A 24696-nucleotide genomic window follows, 5' to 3' on the forward strand; every position below is an offset into this window, starting at 1 on the left:
ATGTGATGAAATTAAAAGCAATTTTCTCATGTATACCTGCCTTTGGTATGTCAGAGTAAAGCAAAGAAACTGTGAAAAGAGAAAAAGAATCACTAAAGAGATCAATTATATTCTAACATGGCCTGGACAAATTTGTTGGTACCCTTCCACAAAAAAAGAACCCAAAATTTTCACTGGAATAACTTGAAACTCACAAAAGTAATTTGCATCCATCATTGTTTGTTCCATATTGAATAGGAATCAGAGTTTGCTTTTGATTTTTGATTCAACAGAATATTTTACATAATAAAACAAATGAAAATGGCATGGGCAAAAATGATGGGACCATGAACCTAATATATTGTTGCACAACCTTTAGAGGCAATCACTGAAATCAAGCGATATCTGTAGCTCTCAATGAGACTTCCCTTTTATTTATAGTTTATCACGTGAAGCCACAGCAGTCCTCAGTCCACCAGTCCTCTCTCACAAACGTTCACATTTTAACCCATCGGTGGAGGCAGAATTTAAGCATGGGTATGATGCAGTCTGTTACTTCTATGAAGTCTTCTCTGCGCACAGGGCTGTTTTTAAAAGAGCCCATAGAGCATGGAGAGGGTGTGGTCCACCTCTCATCAGCTTGCCGTGCATCAATCCCGGAATGCATTCTGGAGAGTGTGCAGTTCGCACAACCCGATGTTCAGCAGAGATCGGTTGACTTTGACAAGCTCGGATTTAAGTAAATTGAAAACACTCCAATGAACATTAGGCTTGTCCATTGATAGCTACACAAGGTTCTTCATTCTGTTTTCGGAGAACATATTTTGCATTCGCTCTCCAATTTCCTGGGCAGTTGTGCGTCCTAGGAACTCCAAGCCTACATACTGGGTTTTCACCTGTCACCCCTCCCAAATCCGGACGTGCAGGTCCATCTGTTTGGGTTGGAGAGCTTTATTGAGGCTTTCGTCGAACATCATTATGTGACCAGCCTGCCTGGACACCTCTCTGTCACACTAGCACATGAACTGTACCAATAGTGTGAGTCCATCGTCCAGTGATCTTCACTTGGAAGATCACTGGATGCAAAAACAATTCTTACCAAGTGTTTCAGGAGAAATCTAACCAAGCAGTGAAATCTGAATTTGGCAATTTAAACACATTGTGCCCAATAGAAACCACATCATATGGGCTATAATATGTCTATACAAATCCATGTGTTCATACTATTCCATTAATCAATGTTTCATTATGGCTCAATAATTTATTGCATCAATATTCTCAGAAAATGGAGGATTTCAAAAGTCTTACTGTTATTCTTAACAAACTTAAGGAAAAAGAAAAGTAGAAATAGTAAAAAGAAAAGTTTGTGAGGTTGTTTCAGCTTTAATGATGCAATAGTTCGACCATCCCCTCGGAAAAATGTATTTAGAAATACAAAGCAGTTATTGTAATTAGATCCACTGAGAATAACAACCTGAATAAAAATAGTGCCTCCAAACAGTAAACATTGGACTGCTGTTTACAGGTGACTGATAGCTTCATCATCTGTTAAGTTGCACGACTGGTGACAGGGAGATTGAATAAGAGGACTGGTCAATTTTAAGAAGACATTTTTACATGAAATGATTTTTAGCAACAGCATATTGACAATTGTAAATTAATTTGATACAGTTTCTTTATATCTACTAAATATACTGAGATGGTTGGTGCTTTGAATGTTACTTATCTCACACTTGAAGGGCATGTACAGCTTTTGAAATATAGATATGTCTATTTTTCAATTACACTTGCACTTTTTATTCTCATCATCTGCAGTAATACCATTGTTTTATATCTCATCTATGTTCATGAGAGCCTTCATGAACCCATGTATATCTTCATTGCTGCGTTGCTGTCAAATGCCCTGTTTGGAAGCATAGCCCTATATCCTAAACTTCTTGTAGATTTATTGTCAGAGACTCAAACCATTTCTCATTCTGCTTGCCTCTTACAGACTTTTTTATTGTTTGTGTATGCTGGTTCAGAATTCACATTGTTGACAGCGATGGCTTTTGATAGGTATGTATCTATATGCAGACCGCTCCAATATCACAGTCTTGTCAGAACACAAATTGTCAAATTAATTTTGGTTTTGGCTTGGTTTTGGCCTGCGTGTAAGATTGGAGTTGCAGTCATTTTGGCCAGTATGCTTCAACTATGCAAGTTTAAATTAGAAAGAATTGCTTGTGACAATTTTTCACTGGTCAAATCAAGCTGTGGGGATATCACCGTTATGCATGTGTATGGACTGGTTGTATTGGCAATCGGTACCCTACCATATTTGATATTCATTGTGTTTTCATACACAAGGATACTGATCATTTCCTTGAGAAAGTCAAAGGATTTCAGGAGCGGAGCCCTCCGCACATGCCTCCCCCATTTGGTTGTTTTCATAAACTTTGGTATCATTATTATTTTTGAAATCATCCAAACGAGAATATCTTCTGGCATACCACATATTGTTCGCATTATTGCATCTATACTCTATGTTGTTATTCCACCTGTCTTCAATCCTCTTATTTATGGTTTTAAAATGAAAGAAATTTCTAAACATCTCAAAGCACTGTTGAAGCTGTGACGTGATTCACTAAACCCATTATTCTTGTATACTGAATAGATGAACTATTCAGTGCTCTTTAGAACTTTTTAATTTATATATTTTTTCACCAGCTTTTATCAACTTCTAACTTTTTCACATTTTTCTTTGATCTATTCATCGTTTTATTTTACGAATTTTAGATTTTTATCTACTGAAAATTTTCTGGATTGCAAATTCACATAGTGAGCCTGTTTGTTTCATTTTTCTAGTCACTCAAGTTTTTGAAAAATGTTGTAACTTCGCAACCTGATTTCTCAAGTAGATAATAGCTGTATACTTATCGTCAGAAGGCCACCGACGGTGTTTGCAAGTTTAATTTTTAAATTAGTCAACTAGAACAGTTAAGTCGAATCACTCTCCGACCCACTCTAGCTGATCCAGATGACTGACTGAACGCTGACCTGCCGCTGGCAGGGCAAAGGAACATCCTGAAGGACAATGTGTTTGCATCTCTCCAAACCGACAACATTGTACTTTACTGGACCCCCCTACTAAAGTGCATTGTGCCATCGGAAGGAATCCACACGACCCCGCGGGATTCCCCTTCATCAGCTGAACCACACCCGAAAGCAACACAGTGACAAGTAAATCCCAGAGAACTTCTCTGCTGCGTCTGTGATGAGAGTTGGTGTTGGAGATAATTGAAATCTGTAGATTAGAATATAGGTATTTTATGTATTTAGGCTTCCGTTGTTTTCTTATCTAATAAACATAATCTTCCCACTACCGCCTAATCAGTGACTAGTTTGTTTCCCAGTTAATTGTTCCTTATTTGTCTTTATTGATTTAATGTTATTTCACCTCTTATTTTCCCATTTTTTAATGCCAAGTATTTTAGCTAAAAATAAATACTTGTAATGCTCCAAGTGATTGCTTAAGGTCACTGACAGAGTAGGACCACACACTTTAGATAAGAGATATGCAATGAGGGAGCAGTTCGCTGGGGGGGTGAAATTGAAAATTTAATTGAATTGTTGTCTATTGCCCCTTTAAGAACATTACCAGAACTTAATTTTTTCATCTTGACTATATTGTTAGATACGGCCCATTCTATCCATGAGTGATGCAGAGACTATAGTCAATGCATTTGTAACCTACCGCTTAGATTATTGTTATGTGTTGCTCTCTGGCCTTCCATTGTCTAGGACTAAAAGCCCCCATTTTGTACAAAACGCTGCAGCAACAATCTTGACGAGAAAGTTTGACCATATTACCCCAATACTGGCCACCTTGCACTAGCTCCAGTTTACCTCAGATGTGAAGGTTTTGCCACATACCTACTAAATAATATAAGGCTAAAGACTCATTTTTACAGTCTTGTATTTGGTTAACCACACCCGTCCTGTTTGCTTGCCTCTCACTCTGCATTCACCTCTCAGCACCCCTTGTGTTCTACCAAGACCAAGAGGTATGTGAAAAGAGGGGGGCAGGTTTGAAGCCAGTCAAGTTAAAGCTTATCACTATTATGGGAAAAGATTACATTATTCAGAGAGTTAGTGGGCTGGGAGTTAGAGGGGTTTTCCTAACAAAGCTTTATTAACTTGCCACCTGCCTATACTAGAGATTTCATCCCACTTCCTACCCCTGAAACCGCCAAAAGGTCAAAACATCTAAACAGAATAGCACAGGAAATACCAGAGCTGATGGATTGTGAGGTCAGACTCCTAATAGGTTTTGACTGCTCTAGAGCATTGGCACCACGACAAGTCATCACAGAGGGTGACGATGAACCGTATGCCATCAAGACTGACCCGGGTTGGAGCATTGTAGGCAGCTCACCATGGGTCACAAAATCAACAGAAGTGACAGGTCTGTGTCATTGTGTATCTGTCAAGGAACTTCCACCATTGGCACTAGCCACTGTCCTCAGAGCCCTTGAATCAGACTTTAAAGATACAAACCTTGGGGAAATGATGTCACAAGATGACATACAGTTCATGCAATTACTGAATGGAAGAATACACCTGAATACAGATGGGCACCTGGAAATGCCCCTCCCCAATTATATTCTAATGGCCTGGACAAATTTGTTGGTACCCTTCGACAAATGTGTTGAAAGCCTTCGACGAGAACCAAAAGAACCCACAATTTTCTCTGAAATAACTTGAGACTTACAAAAGTAATTTGCATCCAACATTGTTTATTCCATGTTTAATAGAAATCACACTTTGCTTTTGATTTTTGATTCAACATAATATTTTACATAATAAAACAAATGAAAATGGCATGGACAAAAATGATGGGACCCATAACTTAATATTTTGTTGCACAACCTTTATAGGCAATCACTGCAATCAAGCGATTTCTGTAGCTATCAATTAGACTACTGCACCTGTCAACAGGTAGTTTGGCCCACTCTTCTGGAGCAAACTGCTCCAGCTGTCTCAGGTTTGAAGGCTGCTTTCTCCAGACTGCATGTTCCAGCTCTTTCCATAGATGTTCGATAGGATTCAGATCAGTGCTCATAGAAGGCCACTTCAGAATAGTCAAATTTTTTGTTCTTATCCATTCTTGGGTGCATTTAGCTGTGTGTTTTGGGTCATTATCCTGTTGGAGGACCCGTGACCTGCGACTGAGACAGAGCTTTCTGACATTAGGCAGTATGTTTCGCTCCAGAATGCCTTGATAGTCTTGAGATTTCATTGTGCACTGCACAGATTCAAGGCACCCCGTGCCAGACGCAGCAAAGCAGCCCCAAAACATAACCGAGCCTCCTCCATGTTTACAGTAGGTTTGGTGTTATTTTCTTTGAAAGCTTCATTTTTTCATCCGTGAACATAGAGCTGAGGTGACTTGCCAAAAAGCTCCAGTTTTGACTCATCGGTTCAAAGGACATTCTCCCAGAAGCATTGTGGCTCGTCAATATGTATTTTAGCAAACTCCAGTCTGGCTTTTTCATGTTCTTCTTTCAAAAGTGGAGTTCTCCTTGGTCTTCTTCCACTGGCACTCAAAAAGCGACGGATTGTGCGATCAGACACTGATGTACCATGACCTTGGAGTTCAGCTTGTATCTCCTTGGAAGTTGTCCTTGGCTCTCTTTCTACCATTCGCACTATCCTTCTGTTCAATTTGGGGTCGATTTTCCTCTTGTGGCTGTGTCCTGGGAGGTTGGCTACAGTCCTATGGACCTTAAACTTCTTAATAATATTTGCAAATGTACTTACGGGAACATCAAGCTGCTTGGAGATGGTTTCCTTTAACATGCTTGTCTATAATTTTATTTCTGATCTCCTCAGACAACTATCTCTTTCACTTTCTCTGGTCCAGGTCCAGTGTGACACACACAATGATACCAAACAGCAAAGTGACTACTTTTCTCCATTGAAATAGGCTGAATGAATGATTATAAGATTGAAGACATGTGTGATACCAATTAAAGAAAACAGTTAGTTTGAAATATCACTATAATCCAATTATTTATAATCTTTTCTAAGGGGTACCAACAAATCTCTCCAGGCCATTTTAGAATATAATTGATCTCTTTCGCAATAATTGATCTCTTTTCACAGTTTCTTTGCTTTACTCTCTGACATACCAAAGACATGCAGCTATACATGAGAAAATTGCTTTTAATTTCATCACTTTTCAGGAGGAATGAAGCATTGTTTCAATGATCTGTAAGAGTACCAACAAATTTGTCAAGGCCTGTACTTCCTATGAAAGCCTCCGTCCTGCTGCCTCCACCTAAATTTGTGGCAAATTTGTGGCAGAAGATCTGACTGCAAGGAAAAGGTGGTGCAGAGCACAATATCTGACTCTGGAGTAAATGGAGTAGATGGAGGAAGGAATATCAAGCAAGCATCACCCTCAGACAATGCTGGCCCTCTTCAAGACAAAATCTGATGACTTCAGACACTGTCATTGTCAAAGAGGAAGGGACTCCACACAATGAGTGGAGAATTGGAAGAGTAATTGATGTTTGTAAATAGAAAGCGAGAGAAAGAGGATCAATGACTCATTAATCCTTGAACATCCTATTCATGTTTCGCTGAGATGTTTATTTTATGTTTCTGTCATAAATTCATGATTATTCAAGTTCATACAGCCATTAAAATGATTAAAATTGCAATATAAATAAGATGCTAAAAGGGTAACATTGATAAATTTGTCTCCAATATATCACCTTAAAATAATGTTTGGTTAAAAAGTTAGTGCACTTTATGTAAGTTATTAATTAATATAGAGTAACGGGTCACATGACCAGAGTTAACTTAAGGGCATAACCCTGTGGCATTAAGGGTCAGAACCAATATGGCTGCCGAGGAAAGACACAGCGCCAAATTAACCCTATTCTGCACGCGTTCCAAGAGGTGCATACGGTAATTATCTTTCATTTGTTTATACAGTATTTGTGTTTGTTGATTTGCCTTAACATGGATATTATCACAACAGAATTGTGCTGAAATCAGATCAAACTGCTGAAAATGTATCATTTCAGTACTTTTATTTGATTTCAGCACATTTCTGTTGTGATAATGTGCTTGGGCGTGTACCACGGACACTTGCTTGAGAGACTTTAAAAATTAATGAGAGATGTATCATTTAAACCTTTTGTCCTTTATTTTCTTGTAATTTTCAGTGTTTAACAAAGAAAGCTAGAGAGACAATAAATGTTCAAAATATCTGTATGATGTTTATTATTGTTTACATATTTCTTCAAGGCATATAGCACAGGGACTGCTCCAACTTATCTCCTGTGTTTGAATCCCAAAAGATTCTGACTGACCAAGGCACTTTGTGCGAGTGTTATTGTGTATCTTTTATTGTGTAAATTAATGTGCACCTGATCGATCTAGATCAGTGTGTATCATCCTCAGAAAGTTGAAAGATGGATGCAGCTGAGAATTTTTTCACCAGGAGATAATAAACTTATATTACTAGCTCTAAATTGCTTTGTCCAGTTTTAAATTGCTTGTCAAGCGGCAAGGGCCTTTTGTGTCTATAATGACTGTGCATGGAAAAATGGAGTGGGGCAAAATAAAATACCCCATCTCAACCTCCGTAATGTGTGACCACCTCTGTCATTTGCGATGACGACCTCTCGCTCACCATCTCTCTTTGTAACTCATCAGATATCCCAAGCTTAACTTAAGCTGTGGAGACATCAGTGTTATAAATGTATAAGGGACCACAATTACATTTCACTGCATATATGTATGAAAGTATGTATATGTATGTGACGAATCTTGAATCTGTTTGCATTTGACAATTAGTACCATGCCATATTTGATATTTATTGTGTTTTCATACGCAAGGATACTGATAATTTCCTTGAGAAACTCAAAGAATTTCAGAAGAAGAGCCCTCCATACGTGCCTCCCCCATTTGGTTGTTTTCATAAACTTTAGTATCATTATTATCTTTGAAGTCATCCAAACGAGAATATCCTCTGGCATACCACATATTGTTTGCATTATTATGTCTATTCTCTATGTTGTTATTCCACCCATTTTTAACCCTGTTATTTATGGTTTTACAATGCAAGAGATTTCTAAACGGCTTAAAGCACTGATGAAGCTAAAATACGAAAATACACTGACGTGATTGAATGTGATTCACTAATCACATTATACTCGTATATAGTGTAAAAAAATTGTTATATTAAGTGATATGCACATGTTTATCTTACTCTTCACATATTCGACTGTTAGACCCAATTGAATGATGTTACATTTTTTTTTAACATTTAACACTGATGTTATGATGATATGTGAACTATTAAAAAATACTAATAAGTAATCACTGTCAATATTCCTGTGAAATGATGTGTCGCTTTTCCGCTTTGAACTGAACTGAAAAAGCAATTTTCAGGTTGGAATCCCCAGTGAAATAATGTGTGGGGAAATTATTCAGCAATTTGATTAAAAGATGATTATCTTTTTTTCTCATTTTTGTGATGCAATTCGCCAAGACCACCTAAAAATCTGAAATTAACCAAGAACTTGAACGCGACGTCCCATAGGGGAGACAACACAGAGCTAGCGCTACAGTTAATGGCAAGTAGAAGAAAACGAGAGGATGTATTTTTTTTCTTCCTCAAACCATCTTCTCCAGAAGCCTTCTCCAGACTCAAGATTGTAAGTTCATTAAAGATTTTGACCTGACAGTTGCTCTTTAAGCCTGATGTTAGGATAGTTAGTATATTGCAAAAAAACATGTATTTTGTTACACCTGAGCACAATTTAACCAATTATTACGTGTTCAATAATAACCTACTGGCCATACAGAAATTATTTTGGGGTAAAAAATATTGGTTAATGTTAGATGTACAATTTTTATTTGTAATGTTCTAGGGCAAAATACCTCACCCTTTGATTCATAACAATGACCATAATTGAGCCTTTCCTATTAAAAAAAAAATTGGTTACAAAATGTATGACATGAATTATCTTTAACAGTAAGGATGTATGTGAAACAAAAGACCATGAGACAAAAACCATCAACTCTTTGTTTCATGTACCAGTATTTAGTTCTTGAATACAAATGTAAAGTTATTTATATAATCAACCAATCATAACCAACAGTAACAGAACTCCATATTGTGAGCAGGTTAACCAATCAGTTGCCTGGTGCATGGCCAATTATCCCCAAATCAACAAAGCCAAAACACAAGAACTCACCATTGACTTTCGACATAATACAAACACAAAATATACAATACTTGTCTCGGGCAAACACATACAGTGAGAACCACAGAATCATTCAAATTCTTTGGCATTCACATAAGCTATACACTAAAATGACCACTAACACAGATCACATCATTAACAAAGTCAATAAAAATCTCATGTTCAATTGAAAACAGCTTTCTCAGACATCATTGAAGGCATTCTGCTCTGGTAAACAGCTCTGAAAGATCATCTCCAATCATTGGCCTCCCCGTTCCCCAAGTATAATATCTTCAACATCAAACAAACCATTGACAGGGCAAAGACAATCATTACTGACTCCACCCACCCTGCCCACCACTCCTTCAACCGCTGGCCCCAAGGAGAAGATAAATAATTGTATCAACTAGGAGAAAGCACAGAACTCTATCCACCCGGACAAACTGAAAGGCAATGATATGAGGGAAGCAATAAGGGAACATTGTTTGCATTTTAGGGTACATCTGCTCTTGTAAAATGGCCTCATGTTCTTTGAGTATTATATGACCATGTCGAGCAATTACTGGACCCAATGACTCCCACTAGTTGGCTGTCAATGCCATTACGGATCCCCCACCATGTTCAACGGTTTGTGACAGACATTTTGGGTTGAAGGCAGCCTTTGTCTTTCTTCAAACATAAACCAATCTAGATGTAGGAAATGGGGCAAAAGATTACTTATCAGACCATATCACCTTTTTCTGATGCTCAGGGTGTCCAGGTATTTACACTAGGCTATGCGTCACTCTGTGTAGGCCTTGGATAAGAAGGCCCTTGAACACAAATATTTACACAGAGTTGAACCTGACTGAGGCAAGTTAGAATACAATCAGGTAAATGGAGAGGAAAACTACCACTGAACTACCTTCTATCAACTTTTCTCCAAAGTAGGTGTTGGCTGGCTCAATAAGGTAATATAACCTTTGAAAGAATGGTGGGTAAAATTAAAACATATCTCTAAGGGAAAGACCACACCACAGTGCCTGTGACCCTAACCCTAACTCTACATAACCCTAACCCTGCCAAGCCCCCAAACACAGAATGCTGCTGCAAGCTGAATAGCACTGATACACCAGCTGCTGTGTTTTCTATGGGCACACAAAGATTGTATAGAAATCTTTACGAACCCCGAAAGTCTTTTCTCTCACCTTTTTGCTGTACGCTGCCCACTGCTCCTGGCTGTGATCCCAGAGGAAGGAAAAGCCAGGATGGGTCAAATGCAGAGGAACCATTTCACCGGCCACCATCAAAGCATGTGCATGTGTGTGTGTGCAAGCATGTGTTGTAGTGTGGTGTGTTGCGTGACAAATGAAGACTGTTCGTTATAGTTATTTAGGCTGATTCAAGCGGCTGAAATGAAGGCTGTCTCTGGCTCTGTGGACTGTTAAAAGCAAGAAGCCACATACAGTTGGAGAAGAGCTCATACTTCCCACCGCGGTTGAATTGTGCAAGGTAATGCATGGTGCAGAGACAGCAAATATATTATATACCTCTCTCAAAGACACAGTGAGGAGGAGAGTTGAAGAACTTTCGGATGACGTTCAGTCACAGCTGCTGGATAGATTGTGTTGCGAACTATTTCTATTCAGTTGGATGAATCAATGGACGTAGCCAACTTTCGGACAACTTTGTCAGGAGATGGGTGCTGTCTCACTCTGAAGTGCGTTGGCTGTCACTCGGTAAAGTTTTGCAGCAGGTTTTTGAGCTCAGCTGTGAGATCTCAGAGATTGAGGGATGTTAACCCAGACGTTGCAATTATTTTTTCTGACCTGCAGTGGGTAACGAAATCATATCAAACTCATTAAAGAGCCTAAATCTGTCGACCCAAGGAGGTTACACATAATGTCCTGGACATCAGTGACAAAATCACTGCATTTATGGAGGAAAGAGGAGGAAGAAGAAGAAGAGGAGGAAGAAAAAGAAGAAGAGGAAGAAGAGGAGGAAGAAGAAGAAGAAGAAGAAGAAGAAGAAGAAGAAAAATGCAAGACAGATGCACACTCGGTTTCTTCATACAAACAACCTGTCAGTGGATATAATCAGAGAATTGGCCATCTCTCAGCCAGCTTTCAGCCCCAATTTCTGATATCAACACAGATGCCTGGTACTGGGTGCCTGACCCTTTTGCACAACCTTCAACAACTACAAGTGTTATTCTGTGACATGACATTGAAGGTCAGATTTCTGCAGGTGTCTCATGCAGACTTTTGGCCCACCGTCTCACAGGAGTATCCTGAACTCACTGCCGAGGCCATGAGAATGATCTGAGAGTCTGCCTGTCATCCATCACACCAAGAACTGAGAAGCTGTCGTGAGAGATCACACATCTCATTAATTTACAAGGTAAGCTACTGTGCAAAATAAAGGTTCTATGGTAGATGTTTTGAAAATGTGTAATTACTATCATGTGTTCACTGTTGTGATGAACTATTTTATTTATTATTATAAACTTTTTCGGTGTTATGGTCAAGAGGGGTCCTTGGAAAATTGTCTTCCTTATACAGTAGGGGGTCCCCAGCCTGGAAAAGTTTGAGAAAGAACACATAAAACTGCCCTTTCACAGTTGCCATACTCAATTCTCGCTCGACTGGGGGGGCTTGATGCACAAAGAGAGCAGGGGTTTTGGATATTGCCTTTCTTAAAAAACCTGGTGGCTGCTCCTGCCTCTCGGTGGTACAGGTCAGACACGCTAAACTCCAACTTCAACTGATGAGGCTTCATCATAAACAAAAAAAAACCATTTGTTATCACAGTTGTTAGTACAGTTACTGGGTCCGCTCTTTTATTTTCTTGCTTCGAGGGTTGGCTTGGGCTCAGGCTGAGAGCGCAATATGAAGCAAAAGGTGCTACCCACCCTCGAACAGCCTACAGTAGATTCTACTTTCTCTTTAAAAATCTTTAGTGTTAAAAGATCAAACACAGCAATAAATCTTAAAATAGAAACCACATGATGAGCTATACAATGTTTACACAAATCCATGTGTTCCATAGCTTTCAATCACTCAATGCATCAATATTCTGAGAAGAATAAAACATGGGGGTCTGAAAAATCTTATTGGATATTCTTTTCAAAGGCAACAAAAATGTAAAAATTTGAACGGTTGTGGCGTAACCTGGGTACCAAAGCTATTCTTCTTACAGAAATAGATTTGCAAATCCTGTATGATTTCAAACAATAAACTCCAATCCATTTGTCAATAAAAGCCATTTGTCATGGTCTCTGGGGGTATAAATACATCAAATGTCCAAAGTCAAATGAAAAGTGTTAAAGGATTCAGCTTTAATGATGCAAAAATTTCACTATCACTTTTGTATATACTGTACTGGAGCCAGCAAATACAAATGCACTTAGTCTAATGAGATCCACTGAGAATCACACAACCGGAATAAAAACGCCTCAAACAGTCAACCGTCAACTGCACTGCTGATTACAACTGACTTTATTGGCACATGGCTCGTGACGTCGAAAGTGAACACGAGGCTTGGTAAATGTTAAGAGTTTTTGTATGTAAAATGATTAATAGAAACAGCAAACTGACAATCCTGTAATCATTTGATATTGTTTCTTTCTTTCTTCTAGATTTACTGAGATGGCTGGTGATTCCAACGTAACTTATCTCACACTTGAAGGGCATGTTCAGCTTTTGAAATATAGATATGTCTATTTTTCAATTACACTTGCACTTTTTATTCTCATCATCTGCAGTAATACCATTGTTTTATATCTCATCTATGATGATGAGAGCCTTCATGAACCCATGTATATCTTCATTGCTGCATTGCTGTCAAATGCCCTGTTTGGAAGCATAGCCCTATATCCTAAACTTCTTATTGATTTACTCTCAGAGACTCAAACCATTGCTCGTTCTGCTTGCCTCTTACAGAGTTTTTTTTTGTATCTCTATGCTGGTTCTGAATTCACACTGTTGTCAGCGATGGCTTTTGATAGGTATGTGTCTATATGCAGACCACTCCAATATCACAGTCTTGTCAGAACACAAATTGTAAAATTGATTTTGCTTTTGGCTTGGTTTTTGCCTGCTTGTGAAATTGGAATTGCGATTATTTTGACCAGCAGGCTTCAACTATGCAGGTTTACATTAAGACGAATTGCTTGTGATAATTTTTCACTGGTCAAATCAAGCTGTGGAGACACAAGAATTAACAACTTATATGGACTGTTTATATTGACCATTTCTATCTTTCCATATTTCATATTTATTGTGTTTTCGTACACAAAGATACTGATTATTTCTCTCAGGAACTCCAAAGATTTCAGAAGAGGAGCGCTCCACACGTGCCTCCCCCATCTGGTTGTTTTCATCAACTTTATGGTCATTTGTGTGTTCGAAGTCATCCAAAATAGAATACCTTCCGGCATCCCGCATTTTGTTCGCAGTGTTGCATCTATTCTCTATCTGGTTATTCCACCTCTCTTCAACCCTGTCATTTATGGTTTTAAAATGCGAGAAATTTCTAAACGACTTAAAGCACTGTTAAAGCTAAGATGAGGTGGTATAAAACACGATACACTTATAATATTATTCTGTCATCTATGTAACAACCTAGTTGTACGCCATTTCAAATATTCACTCTACCTATAATACTTACTATACCATTTTGCTTAAATTGTTACACCACAAACAGTGCTGACTTTGATAAGGGCATAACAATTGTGTTATTATGTGATTTGTGGTTCTGTTGATGATTTTAATGGCTTATCGAATATTTAAGGACCATACCGGTCTCAAATTGAGTGTTCATCTGTTTACCAATCAACACATACGAGGATCAGTCACAACATTAAAACCACCACTAATAAGCACTATTATTGGGGGGGGTTGCTACACAACAGCTCTGATCCGTCGAGGCATGTACTCCACAAGACCTCTGAAGGTGTCCTGTGGCACCAAGATATTAGCAGCAGATCCTTTAAGTCATGTTAGTTGTGAGGTGGGGGGCCCCCATGAATGACTGTTGTCCTGGACTGACTGTTCACTAACTGCTTGATATATTCCACCCCTTGACAGGTGCCATTGAAATGAGATGAGCAATGTTATTCACTTCACCTGTCAGTGGTTTTAATGTCGTGGCTGATCGGTGTATTTTACCCGTGACCATTTCCCTGAACTGCTGACGACTATAGCAAAACATAGTTTTGCCAAAGTTATATAATTTTGCTGTGTTTTGTGTTTGTTAATTCCATTTGAAAATGTGGAAGTACCATTGTGTAAACATAGAATGAACATAGGTCACGTTAAGTACCTTTGACAAAAATATGCATTATGATATCCACATATATGTCTTACTCTTTACATATTTGACTGTTAGATCAGCTCCTATATGGATGATATATTCATTCTACTATACTCTTATATAATCATATTGAGTGAGAATCTTTGTTTGAGTGTTGCCTTCCTCAGGAATGCCTATGTGTAGAGTTCTCATGCTACTTCGACAACAGTCGCTTGTTTTGGGAAATGTTTAGGAATAAATGTGCTAAATGTAGTCAGACAGGGAACCCTTGACATTCAGTTTGGCCATCAGAGCCACAACATCTGCATACTTGAGCAGAACTATTGTTGTGATTGAGGATTATTTCATTAGTGTAAAGGAATTAAAGCAGAGATGTATATTGTATTATTATAATACAAAGGTTGTCTGAACATACCAAGACCTGTTCAGGCCCAAAACAAAATAGGACAAAACTAAAGGAAGGAACATTTTGTGAAAATTTGACAAATGGCTAATCATGCAGAAGTCTCCGACCATTTGTCATGGTCCAACAGTAGGCAGGTTCTCATCCAACAGTTCCACCAGGTGATATCAATGATATGATCCTCGCTCTGATGCTAAAGCTGTGCTAATCACTGAGCTGTGCTAATGTTCTTAAGCTGGGTTAATTAGCTGGTGTGGCCTTTTCATTGCACATGACATATGTCCTCGCTATGAATTATCGCTAATTATTATCACGCTATGAAAAATATGTTTTCGATTCCAAGCGTAGACAAGAGCAAATTCTTTAATAAGCCCTCTTCAAATTGTTTGAATGTCCCACACAGCAGAAATAAGGAGTGAAACTTATACCCCTTTCCCACTTCACCAAAAACCCGGTAACACCTGCTAACAATCAGCATTTGTCACCAGTGGGAAAGGAAAAACCCCGGGTCTCAGTCCCAGGTCGAATGACCCTGCAATAGACACAGGTTTTAATCGGCTCCAGCGCCGTTCAGCTCTGATGTGAACAGGACACACGGATCGACCCGCTAATTTTGGCCCCTTTACATGCGCGATGCGAAGAGCATTGTAGTTCCAGACACTGGCACAAAAATAGACAGGAATATTGGTGTATTATTCCATCTTTTCATATCCCATTTACAACCCAAAATCAGAAGTTATTTACTTTTTTCGGCACGGGGGACCATGAAATGTTGTGAGTGTGGGGATTGCACTGTGGGGACCACAGCAGAGAACCCACACGCTCCACGCCGGTGCCCGCTCCCCACCCCCGAAGAACCGGTGGTGCGCACCGGCAGCATGGAGTATCCGTGCAGCAGATGCTCCATGCTGCTTCTACTGTAGCATTGGGTTGTTCATGAATGATCCAATTCTTTAAAACAGCTCAAAATATTTTTTTTCAAGTTTATCAGTTTTATGTCATTGTTTGTTTAAGTTGCTGTCTCCTCTACTGTTTTGTTCCCAATCACACTGGAACAATGACACGCTCCTTTTTCCACCTGTTCATATAGTCAAACGTGACACACCAGAAAAAAAAACTGCATTTCTCCTGGCAGTGGGGAAAAGTGTCAACTGCCTAGTTTGGTGTAAAAACAGTCTTAGATATCGTAGAACGTAGATTTCAAACAGGCATACACCAAAGTCTGCCTACTTTGCTCCTCACCTGACACAGAACAGCATGTCGGTTTGGGTGGTGCAAAGCAGTGCAGCGCTGAGGCCGTCTGTGAGCAACACCGGCTCTGGCTGCACCGCGGACACCACCTGCAGCAGATGACTATGCAAACTGGAGGCGTGGAGGTGGACTACAAGTGCTGAAAGACCGAGCACGTGGATGTCGGCCAACGATGAGCCCTGTGGATAGACACAGCAGATACACACAGGAAGACAACATTTTGATGACAACACTTTCATTTTCTTAACATAAAATCAATGTGTGAGAGTTAAGGATATGTTACCTGGTTATGAAACAGGTCCCAGAGTCTGTGGACCAGCGCAGAGAGCAGATGTGTGCAACTGAGTAGAACACTGACAAGCAGGGCTGCCCAGTGACTTTGTCTAGTGGTTAAAAAGAAACAATATTGTTTCAGAATTTAAGATTCTATCGTGCTTCAAAATTGGTCTGTAAGGTTGTGTCTATATAGCACTTCTACTGATATAGGTGTACCGGGTGACGCTCAATGATTAGTATTTTACTGCTGAGTAATTTGAGGAGAATGTATCTGCTATTCAGCAGGTTTGGAAAAAGTAAATCCTGAAAGTGGATTAAATTGTGGTTCCAAGTTTCTGGACTGAGTTGTTTTGTTTGTTTGGTCATCTGCAAACTTCAGGTGATACCTGTTATCGTAGTTACTCCTACAGTCATTTGGAAATAGATTATACAATAATGGGGACAGGACACACTCTTGGGGTGAGCCTGTGGATGACAACCGCTTCTGGGATAGGGCAGCATTAGCCCTGACTGCCTGGGGCCTATATGTTAAGAAGTTAATTACTTGACTTCTGGTGGTGAGGCAAGCAAGTGTATACTAACCCCGTTAATTCACTAATTCTCACACAAATTGTTGTAATCTTTATTGGAATGAGTGGGGGAGCGAAAACTAGAAGTCAAAAGAAACGTGACGGACAAGAAGGAAAGAATCTACTGGAGATTAGCGACGCTCAAAGCTCAAGCGCCAACTCGGCAGAAAACATGCACTCAGTGCTCCAAAGTATCGGTAAGGAAATACGCGATTTCAGGGCTGAGCATAACGCAGACTTGCACAAACTTAAAGAAGAATTCAAAGAAGACATAAAAGCCAAATTTAAAGATCTGAAGCAGGAAATTTACCAAAAACTTTCTGCTAACTCCACACGTATCCACGCCCAAGAAACTAGACTGAATGACGCAGAGGCATGAATTGATGAGGATGAGACAATTAACCTGGCTATGTAAGATGATTAAATCAATGGAAAAACAGAAAGCCAAGCAGGAAAAACTGACAGATTTGGAAGGACGATCTAGAAGAAACAGCCTTCACATTTATGGCATACCCGAAGAGAAAAAGATGACTCCATGTCGGATTTTGTGGAGCAACTTCTGAAAACTCGCACTGACAGTGGACATCAAGCTACAGATCCAGTGCGCTCATACAGCTCTGGCTCGTAAACCAGAACGGAATGCGCCGCCTAGGTCCATAGTGGTACAATTTTTGGAGTTTAATACAAAAGAAATGGTATTGAGAAAGGCCTGGGGAAAGAAGATGATTTGAAGGGTGACGCCTATCATTCGATCATGACTATGACAACAGAGGTTGTTCGGAAGCGCAAGGCATACACGAGAATTAAGAGGGCCCTCAGGAGAAAATTATCCACTTCCACACGGGGAACGAAACGCGCATCAAGCAAGGATCCCCTCTAACTTATTTTAATTTTGTCACGGTATGTGAAATTTCGTAAGCCCCTGTGTTGAAGCAGCAGTGTTAAGCTAAATTACTATTATGTGACTTTTACCCGTGGCGTGAATCTTAAATAAATATGAATGGTCCAAATATTTGCACGCCATTTTCTTCAGAATCAAAATCAGAAATACTTTAATAATCCCAGGGGGAAATTACTTTCGTTACAACTCCAAATCTACATACAAGATATTGACATACACCATATAATAATTATTAAAAAACATATTTATATATAAATATATATATATATATAAACATATCTATATACACATGGTAAAATGTACAGTTAAAAATGTGAAAGAAGAAAAAAGTGCAGAAGTGGATATCCGTGTTTTGAGGTCAGATTACAGAGAGGGGGTGTCTGACTCTCTGAGGGAGGTGTTGTAGAGATTGATGACCACAGGCAGGAATGATTTCCTGTAGCGCTCTGTGGTGCATCTGGGTAAGAGGAGTCTTCTGCTGAAGGTGCTCCTCTGCTGGGCCAGTGTGTCGTAGAGAGGGTGTAAGACATTGTCCAAGTCGGACTGAAGCCTGGACAGCATCCTCCTCTCTGCCACAGTCGTCAGGGTGTCCAGCTCCTCTGCTACTACATCACCGGCCCTCACGATTAGTTTGTTTTGTCTGTTGTTGTCTGCAACCCTCAGCCCACTGCCCCAGCATATGACAGCGAAGAAGATCGTACTGGCCACAACAGACTCAGAACATCCTCAGCATCATCCGGCAGATGTTAAAGGACCTCAGCCTCCGTAGGAAATAGAGTCGGCTTTGGCCCTTTTTGTAGACTGCCTCGGTGTTTCTGGTCCAGTCCAACTTGTTATTGAAGTACACCCCCATGCACAGTGTCCACAGGGACTCCCTGGATGGAAACAGGGGTCACGGGTGTTTTTGCCCTCCTCAGATCCACTATGAGCTCCTTTGTCTTAGTCACATTGAGCTGCAGATGGTTCAGCTCACTCCAGGTGACAAAGTTGCCCACAACAGTCCTGTATTCACTCTCATCACCCTTTTTAATACAACCAACTATTGCTGAGTCATCAGAAAACTTCTGAAGGTGGCAGGACTTAGTGCAATAGTTGAAGTCAACAGGTGAAGAGGGTGAAGAGGAAGGGAGAGAGGACAGTCCACTGTGGGGCCCCAGTGTTGCTGACTACCCTGTCAGACACAGTTCTGTAGGCGTTCATACTGTGGTCTGCCCGTCAGGTAATCAACAATCCAGGACACGATGGGGGCCTCCACCTGCATTGCAGCCATCTTCTCACCCAGTAGAGCCGGACGGATGGTGTTGAAAGCACTGGAGAAATCAAAGAACATGACTCTCACAGTGCTCGCCGGCTTGTCCAGATGAGTGTAGACTCTGTTCAGCAGGTAGATGATGCTGTCCTCAACTCCCAGGCGGGGCTGGTAGGCGAACTGCAGTGGATCAGTGAAAGGCCTGACCATAGGCCTTAGCTGCTCCAGGACGAGCCTCTCGAAGGTCTTCATGATGTGGGACGTCAGAGCCACAGGTCTGTAGTCCTGAGGGCCGCTGGGACATGGCGTCTTCGGCACAGGAACGAGCCAAGACGTCTACCACAACACAGGGACCCTCTAAATTGTAGTCTTGTATAGCTTTCATTCATATAACATTATTAAGAGGAGGAGACAATGCTGCGTTTTTATTTCAACTTTGAGGGCAACTTATTTATTTACTTTTTGGGTTTAAGCCTACTTTGCAACTCAAATATGGACCGACTGGTAGGGAAATGACCTCCCTCTTTACTTTTTATTCTTTTTTGATGCTGGTATATATTGGGCTAAACCATTCTTGATCAATGCTGAAGACGTTCTTGGTATAACTATAACCAAAAAAACTCTTTCCAATATGTTTGAACCCAATCATAACAAAATTGATGAAAACATCCAAAAGGATGTTGAAAGGTGGTCTACCCTCCCTTTAGACCTTAGTGCCAGCATACAAACGGTTACAATGAATATCCTACTCAGGCTGCTATATTTATTCCAGTCCCTCCCAATTAATGTTCCCTAAAACAAATTCATAGCCTGGGATAAGATGATCTGAAGATTCATTTGGAAAAGCAAAAAGTGAAGAATAACCTTTACACTTCAGCTTCAGCTGCCTAAAAGTTAGAGGGGAATGGCTTTACCAAATCTTAGGCAATATTTATATGCAGCTCTGTAACTCAGTCCCGTGGCCTGTTGGTGTAGATCTCACTATGAGTCTTGATGGATGGTCGAAAGGAAGATACAGGGTTACCAGACCCACGTCTTGCTAGGAGACAAATATTTGACAGGGGTTTTGAGAGATGTTATGGATCCAATTGTAGCATTTACGCCAGAAATGCAGAATGGTGTAGCAAAAAAATACAAATTAAAGGGGGGCTCCCACACTGAGGTGGTTTGCATATGACTCAAAGTTTAAGTCAGGGGTGCATGGTCCAATATTAAAAGAATGGGCACAAAAAGGCATGGTGGATTTATAAGCTTCCAAAATTTAAAGGCAAAGTATGGTCTCGAAAAGAAAGATTTTTTAGATACATGCAGTTAAGAGACTACTTTGCAAAAGAAGTAAGGTCGGCCAGATGAAACTTCAAATAATGTGATTGGGGTGATTGTGGATGCATACAAACAGAAGGGGCCTCGGGTTGTCTCTGTTTTCCACTAAGCTGTGGAGGGAAGCAGGGGGGAAACAACGCTCTACGTAGCAAAATGGGAAGCAGAGTTAAAGATTCCAATAACGTATAGTGATTACATTTTTCTCCCGCATCAATCTACACACAATACTCCACAACGACAATGCAAAAACTGTTTTTTAAAAATGTGTCCAAATTTATAAAAAAAAAAACAACAACTGAAATATCACATTTACATAAGTATTCAGACCTTTGGCACATGCAATTGAGCTCAGGTGCATTGATCATCCATGTTCCTACAACTTGATTTGAGTCCACATGTTGAAAAATTCAAAGTGATTGCACAGATCTGGGGAAGGATGTAAAAAATGTCCACAGTGGTTAAGGTCCGCAAGAACACAGTGGCCTCCATCATTCTTAATGGAAGAAGTTTGGAACCACCAACACTCTTATATTCCTAGATCTGGCCGCCCGGCCAAACTGAGCAATCAGGGGTTGTGTCTGCTCTTGTTTCTGGGTTGAGCTGGGTGGGGCGTTGGGGCATGGTCGGGTCCGGGGCGGGCCTGTGTGGCGGCTGCCTGGCCTGCTGCATCCCTGCGTTGATTTGGTTGTGCTTCGCCTATCTCTCCCAGAGCTAGAACTCAACTCAGTACATACACCACACAATAGGCCTAGGGTTTGAGGGACGGGTGGGGTGTGATCTATGTGGGCAGGAATGTGGCGAGTGGTCGCTTGGCCTGAATGCCAAGTGCCATGTATGGAGGAAACCAGGCACCGCTCTTTGCCTTGACAATGCCATCCCTACAGGGAAGCGTGGTGGTGGTAGCATCATGCTGGGACTGGGTGATAGGGTTTGGGAGACTAGTCAGGACCAATGGAAAGATGGACATAGCAAAGTACAGAGAAATCCTTGATGAAAACCTGCTCCTGGGTGCTCAGAACCTCAGACTAGGGAGAAGGTTCACCTTCCAACAGGACAACGATGGAAGGACCCGCCTGAATGTGATCTTTCAGTTGTTTTTTTTATAAATTTGCAAACACTCTATAAACCTGTTATTGCTTTATCATTGGATTATTGTGTGTTGATTGATGAGGAAAAAATGAATTTAATCCAGAATAATAGGTCTTTAACATAACAAAATGTGGAAAAAGTGAAGGGGTCTTAAAACTTTCGGAATGCACTGTAGATGGATATCCACAACAATAACCGCATCACAAATGCATCTGACTACATGTAGAAAGAGTTATTCAGGGATCAATCCAAAATACATTTAATGACCACATCACAAGATCAGAATTGGCTTTCTATAAGGCACGGTGGATCAGTCGAAGTTGACTGCTGATACTTGGAGACCTGTAGCACGAGGGGTTACGCTGGATCTATAGTCAAACCTATTTCTTACTAGAGGTATACGCAATAAACACATGATTGTGTGAATGTGTGGAAAACACTGGGTATTGTTCAGCCAGTAAATAAATAGGAGTCACTAAACTGATACAACAAATCACCATGATAAAGGGATGGGGCTTTTACTTGTTAAAAAAAGGGAAGCTCTTACATTGTGGGTGGATTCGTTCTGGAGGCTTCAAGCAGACACTGGCAGAAGGTTCTCAGGATTCTATTGACCACCTAGAGAAACAATCGAGATACTGTTAAAGAGGGAAATTAACAATAGGACAGGGCAGCTATCCAGAGACTTAGGAACAACCGCTAGACGATACAAGTAGTGCGTACATCCAAATGAAGTTCAGGGATCAGGGGGGTGTCCAGGTAAAGCTTGACGACTCTCAGTCCCGCTGGGTCGTCGGGATGTTCCGGGAAAATGATGTTCAGCGTGTGAGAGATCCTGGACAGCTGTGCCGACAGCTCTGAGGACACATGGAAAGTTTTTCAGAGAACTGGCTCCGGGGGGCGCAGGGGGGGGAGTCTTAAGTGTGGAAATATTTGGCTATAGATGGGTGGACAACGTGGTCACAGTACAATATACAAATAGACTATTGCTTGCCTTTAATACTTAATACTACAGAAATAAAATGTCATGGTGCCCATTGAATCTGATGTTTGAAATGAGACCAGATGCTAACCGCTATCAGCATTTGTTTTTTAAGTGAATGGGGAATACTTTACATATGTTGCAAAGTGCAACATATTTAAAGTGTCAATGTGTTCAATTCCATTTGAAATAGGTTTTTCGATTTTTTTCGCATGCCCGATCTTTTCATTTTTAGCGGGAAAGGCGGACCCCGCAACTAACAATGGAGGAGTGCATGCATAATGCAAATACATCGAATGGCTTCTTATAACCTTATAAAGTGTCAGCTAAAAACGTGTATAAAACTGGATTTTTTTTTACAAAATAATATTGAAACCTAAACTCAATTAAATGTACATATTTCATATCTCCACCATTCAATAGCCAAACCTTTCAATGTTTACTGAGTAGCACTCTGGGGATGGAGGGGACGGTGTTGTTCAATTCCTGTTACCTCCATCTTCACTCTGTGCAACCAGCCGTCTAAACTCCATCAGCTGGACATTTAGGACCTCCAGTGGATTATCATCATCACTACCGGTCTGCATGCTAATCCCTTTCCCTGGGGAAACACCACACGTACTACTGTGACAAGTTACAAGATAACACACTCATAGCCTGTTAAAAGCTAATAAAGGTGTTCTTATCATACTGTTTACGTTATTCTTTATAGTTTAATTTAAGATCTAAAAGTTTATTGTAGGATCTACAAAGTAGACTTAATCTGAAAGCCTGAGATCGCTTTTGTCTCCATCCACGTACCTGGGGAAACCGTGCTATATTCCTCATAAAACTAAAGTTCCCACTCTCATGATTGTTTCTCCCCATGTTCAGGTATGTTTTTGATATTAAACAGCGTTAACTTGACTGTTGTCATTTTTTAATAACATGTCAAGAGTGTTTAAGGAACATTTTGAGCATGTTAGAGTTAAGTTTTGTGGAGTGTAGTAATGTGTGTGTGTGTGTGTGTGTGTGTGTGTGTGTGTGTGTGTGTGTGTGTGTGTGTGTGTGTGTGTGCGCGCGCAAAGTCCCCGCTCTGTGGCAGAGAAAAAACAGTAGCTGTGCCGAGTCCAGCCGCCATTTTGTGTCAACTGTGAATTCACATGTACACATTTTGAAAATTATTTTGCACTGTTATTTGTATAATGTGTTTCAAGCACTTTAGTGAGTTTTGATTAATGTTGTGGGAGTTTACTGAGCTTAAGTTATTTCGCGCTTGGCAGTAATATTTGAGAAAATGTTTCAGTGAACTACTGTGTATGCTGTGTAACCTGAATAGGGTTTGTACTCTCTACAAAACAATATATTTCCTGCAGATCTGTTGATTTGTAATCTGTTATATTTTTGTTATTGATTAGACTCAAGTTCTCACTGAGGAACCATCACCCTATCACTCTCGTGATCATTTCTCCCCATTTTCAGGTGTAACACATTCACAGAAATTCACTACGAATGTCAACAAGTGGTAAGGCTCAGAAAAATAAATCAGTTTTTCTTTTCTTTCACATGACTTGGGTTTACATTTTTTTTATATTGACAAATAAACATTGTTTATGAAGCTATGTTAGATAAATCAATTGGTGATACATCTGTATAAGTAATATGTGATACACCAACGTGATGTGTGTTGAACAAAAATTGTTTATGGATGTTTTTGTGCCTGAAATGTACAAGCCACTCAACTGGTGCGATACTGCACAACACTGACATGAGAGAATTATGAAAAGATGTCAAACCTAAAGCAAATACTAATTCTTCAAGGTAATTAATAGAGATTTATATAGAAGATTTTATAAAGCAGCTTGTTGTGTATTGTCCTAGATCCCTGGTTGGCAACCCATGGGGGCTCTTTAACTAAAGAAAACCAAAAATATGTATGATTATTTTTTAGATTATCGTCATTTAATTTTGTTTAAATTTTTTGTAATCATAAAAACGTGTATACCAAAACAATACTTTTTTCAAGAGAATTTGAGACTTAAATGCGCTGTCAGCATGTCATGCAGGCTAAAGTGCTGTCTTTGGTCCTGAAGGGATTGTCAATGCGCGTCATTGCGCCAAATAATGCTATGTACAGTATGCCTACTCAATTTTTTT

The 24696-nt window shown here is 40.0% G+C and overlaps 2 protein-coding genes and 1 pseudogene across 3 annotated transcripts in view; 2 read left to right on the top strand and 1 right to left on the bottom strand.

The window, feature by feature from the left end:
* LOC307231586 (Fanconi anemia group A protein homolog) overlaps window positions 1–17553 on the bottom strand; it is a gene marked incomplete at both ends in the record, with an annotated part of 76119 nt that extends 58566 nt beyond the window's left edge. The window contains 2 exons of the mRNA XM_080002351.1: window positions 16163–16350; window positions 17530–17553. Of these exons, the coding sequence (XP_079858477.1) occupies window positions 16163–16350; window positions 17530–17553 (212 nt within the window). The remainder of the gene's footprint in view (window positions 1–16162; window positions 16351–17529) is intronic.
* Window positions 1679–8161, top strand: LOC307231562 (olfactory receptor 6N2-like; annotated as a pseudogene). Its single transcript has 2 exons — window positions 1679–2285; window positions 7831–8161. The product of its transcript is annotated as an olfactory receptor 6N2-like (transcript).
* LOC307231564 (olfactory receptor 52E8-like) lies at window positions 12852–13772 on the top strand (the record flags this gene model as incomplete). Its single annotated transcript, XM_080002328.1, has 1 exon — window positions 12852–13772. One exon carries the CDS (start codon window positions 12852–12854, stop codon window positions 13770–13772), a length of 921 nt encoding a protein of 306 aa, XP_079858454.1.
* Window positions 17554–24696: the final 7143 nt, after the last annotated feature.

The sequence above is a fragment of the Zeus faber genome (assembly GCF_960531495.2).
Source record: "Zeus faber genome assembly, chromosome: 6".
Lineage (NCBI taxonomy): Eukaryota > Metazoa > Chordata > Actinopteri > Zeiformes > Zeidae > Zeus > Zeus faber.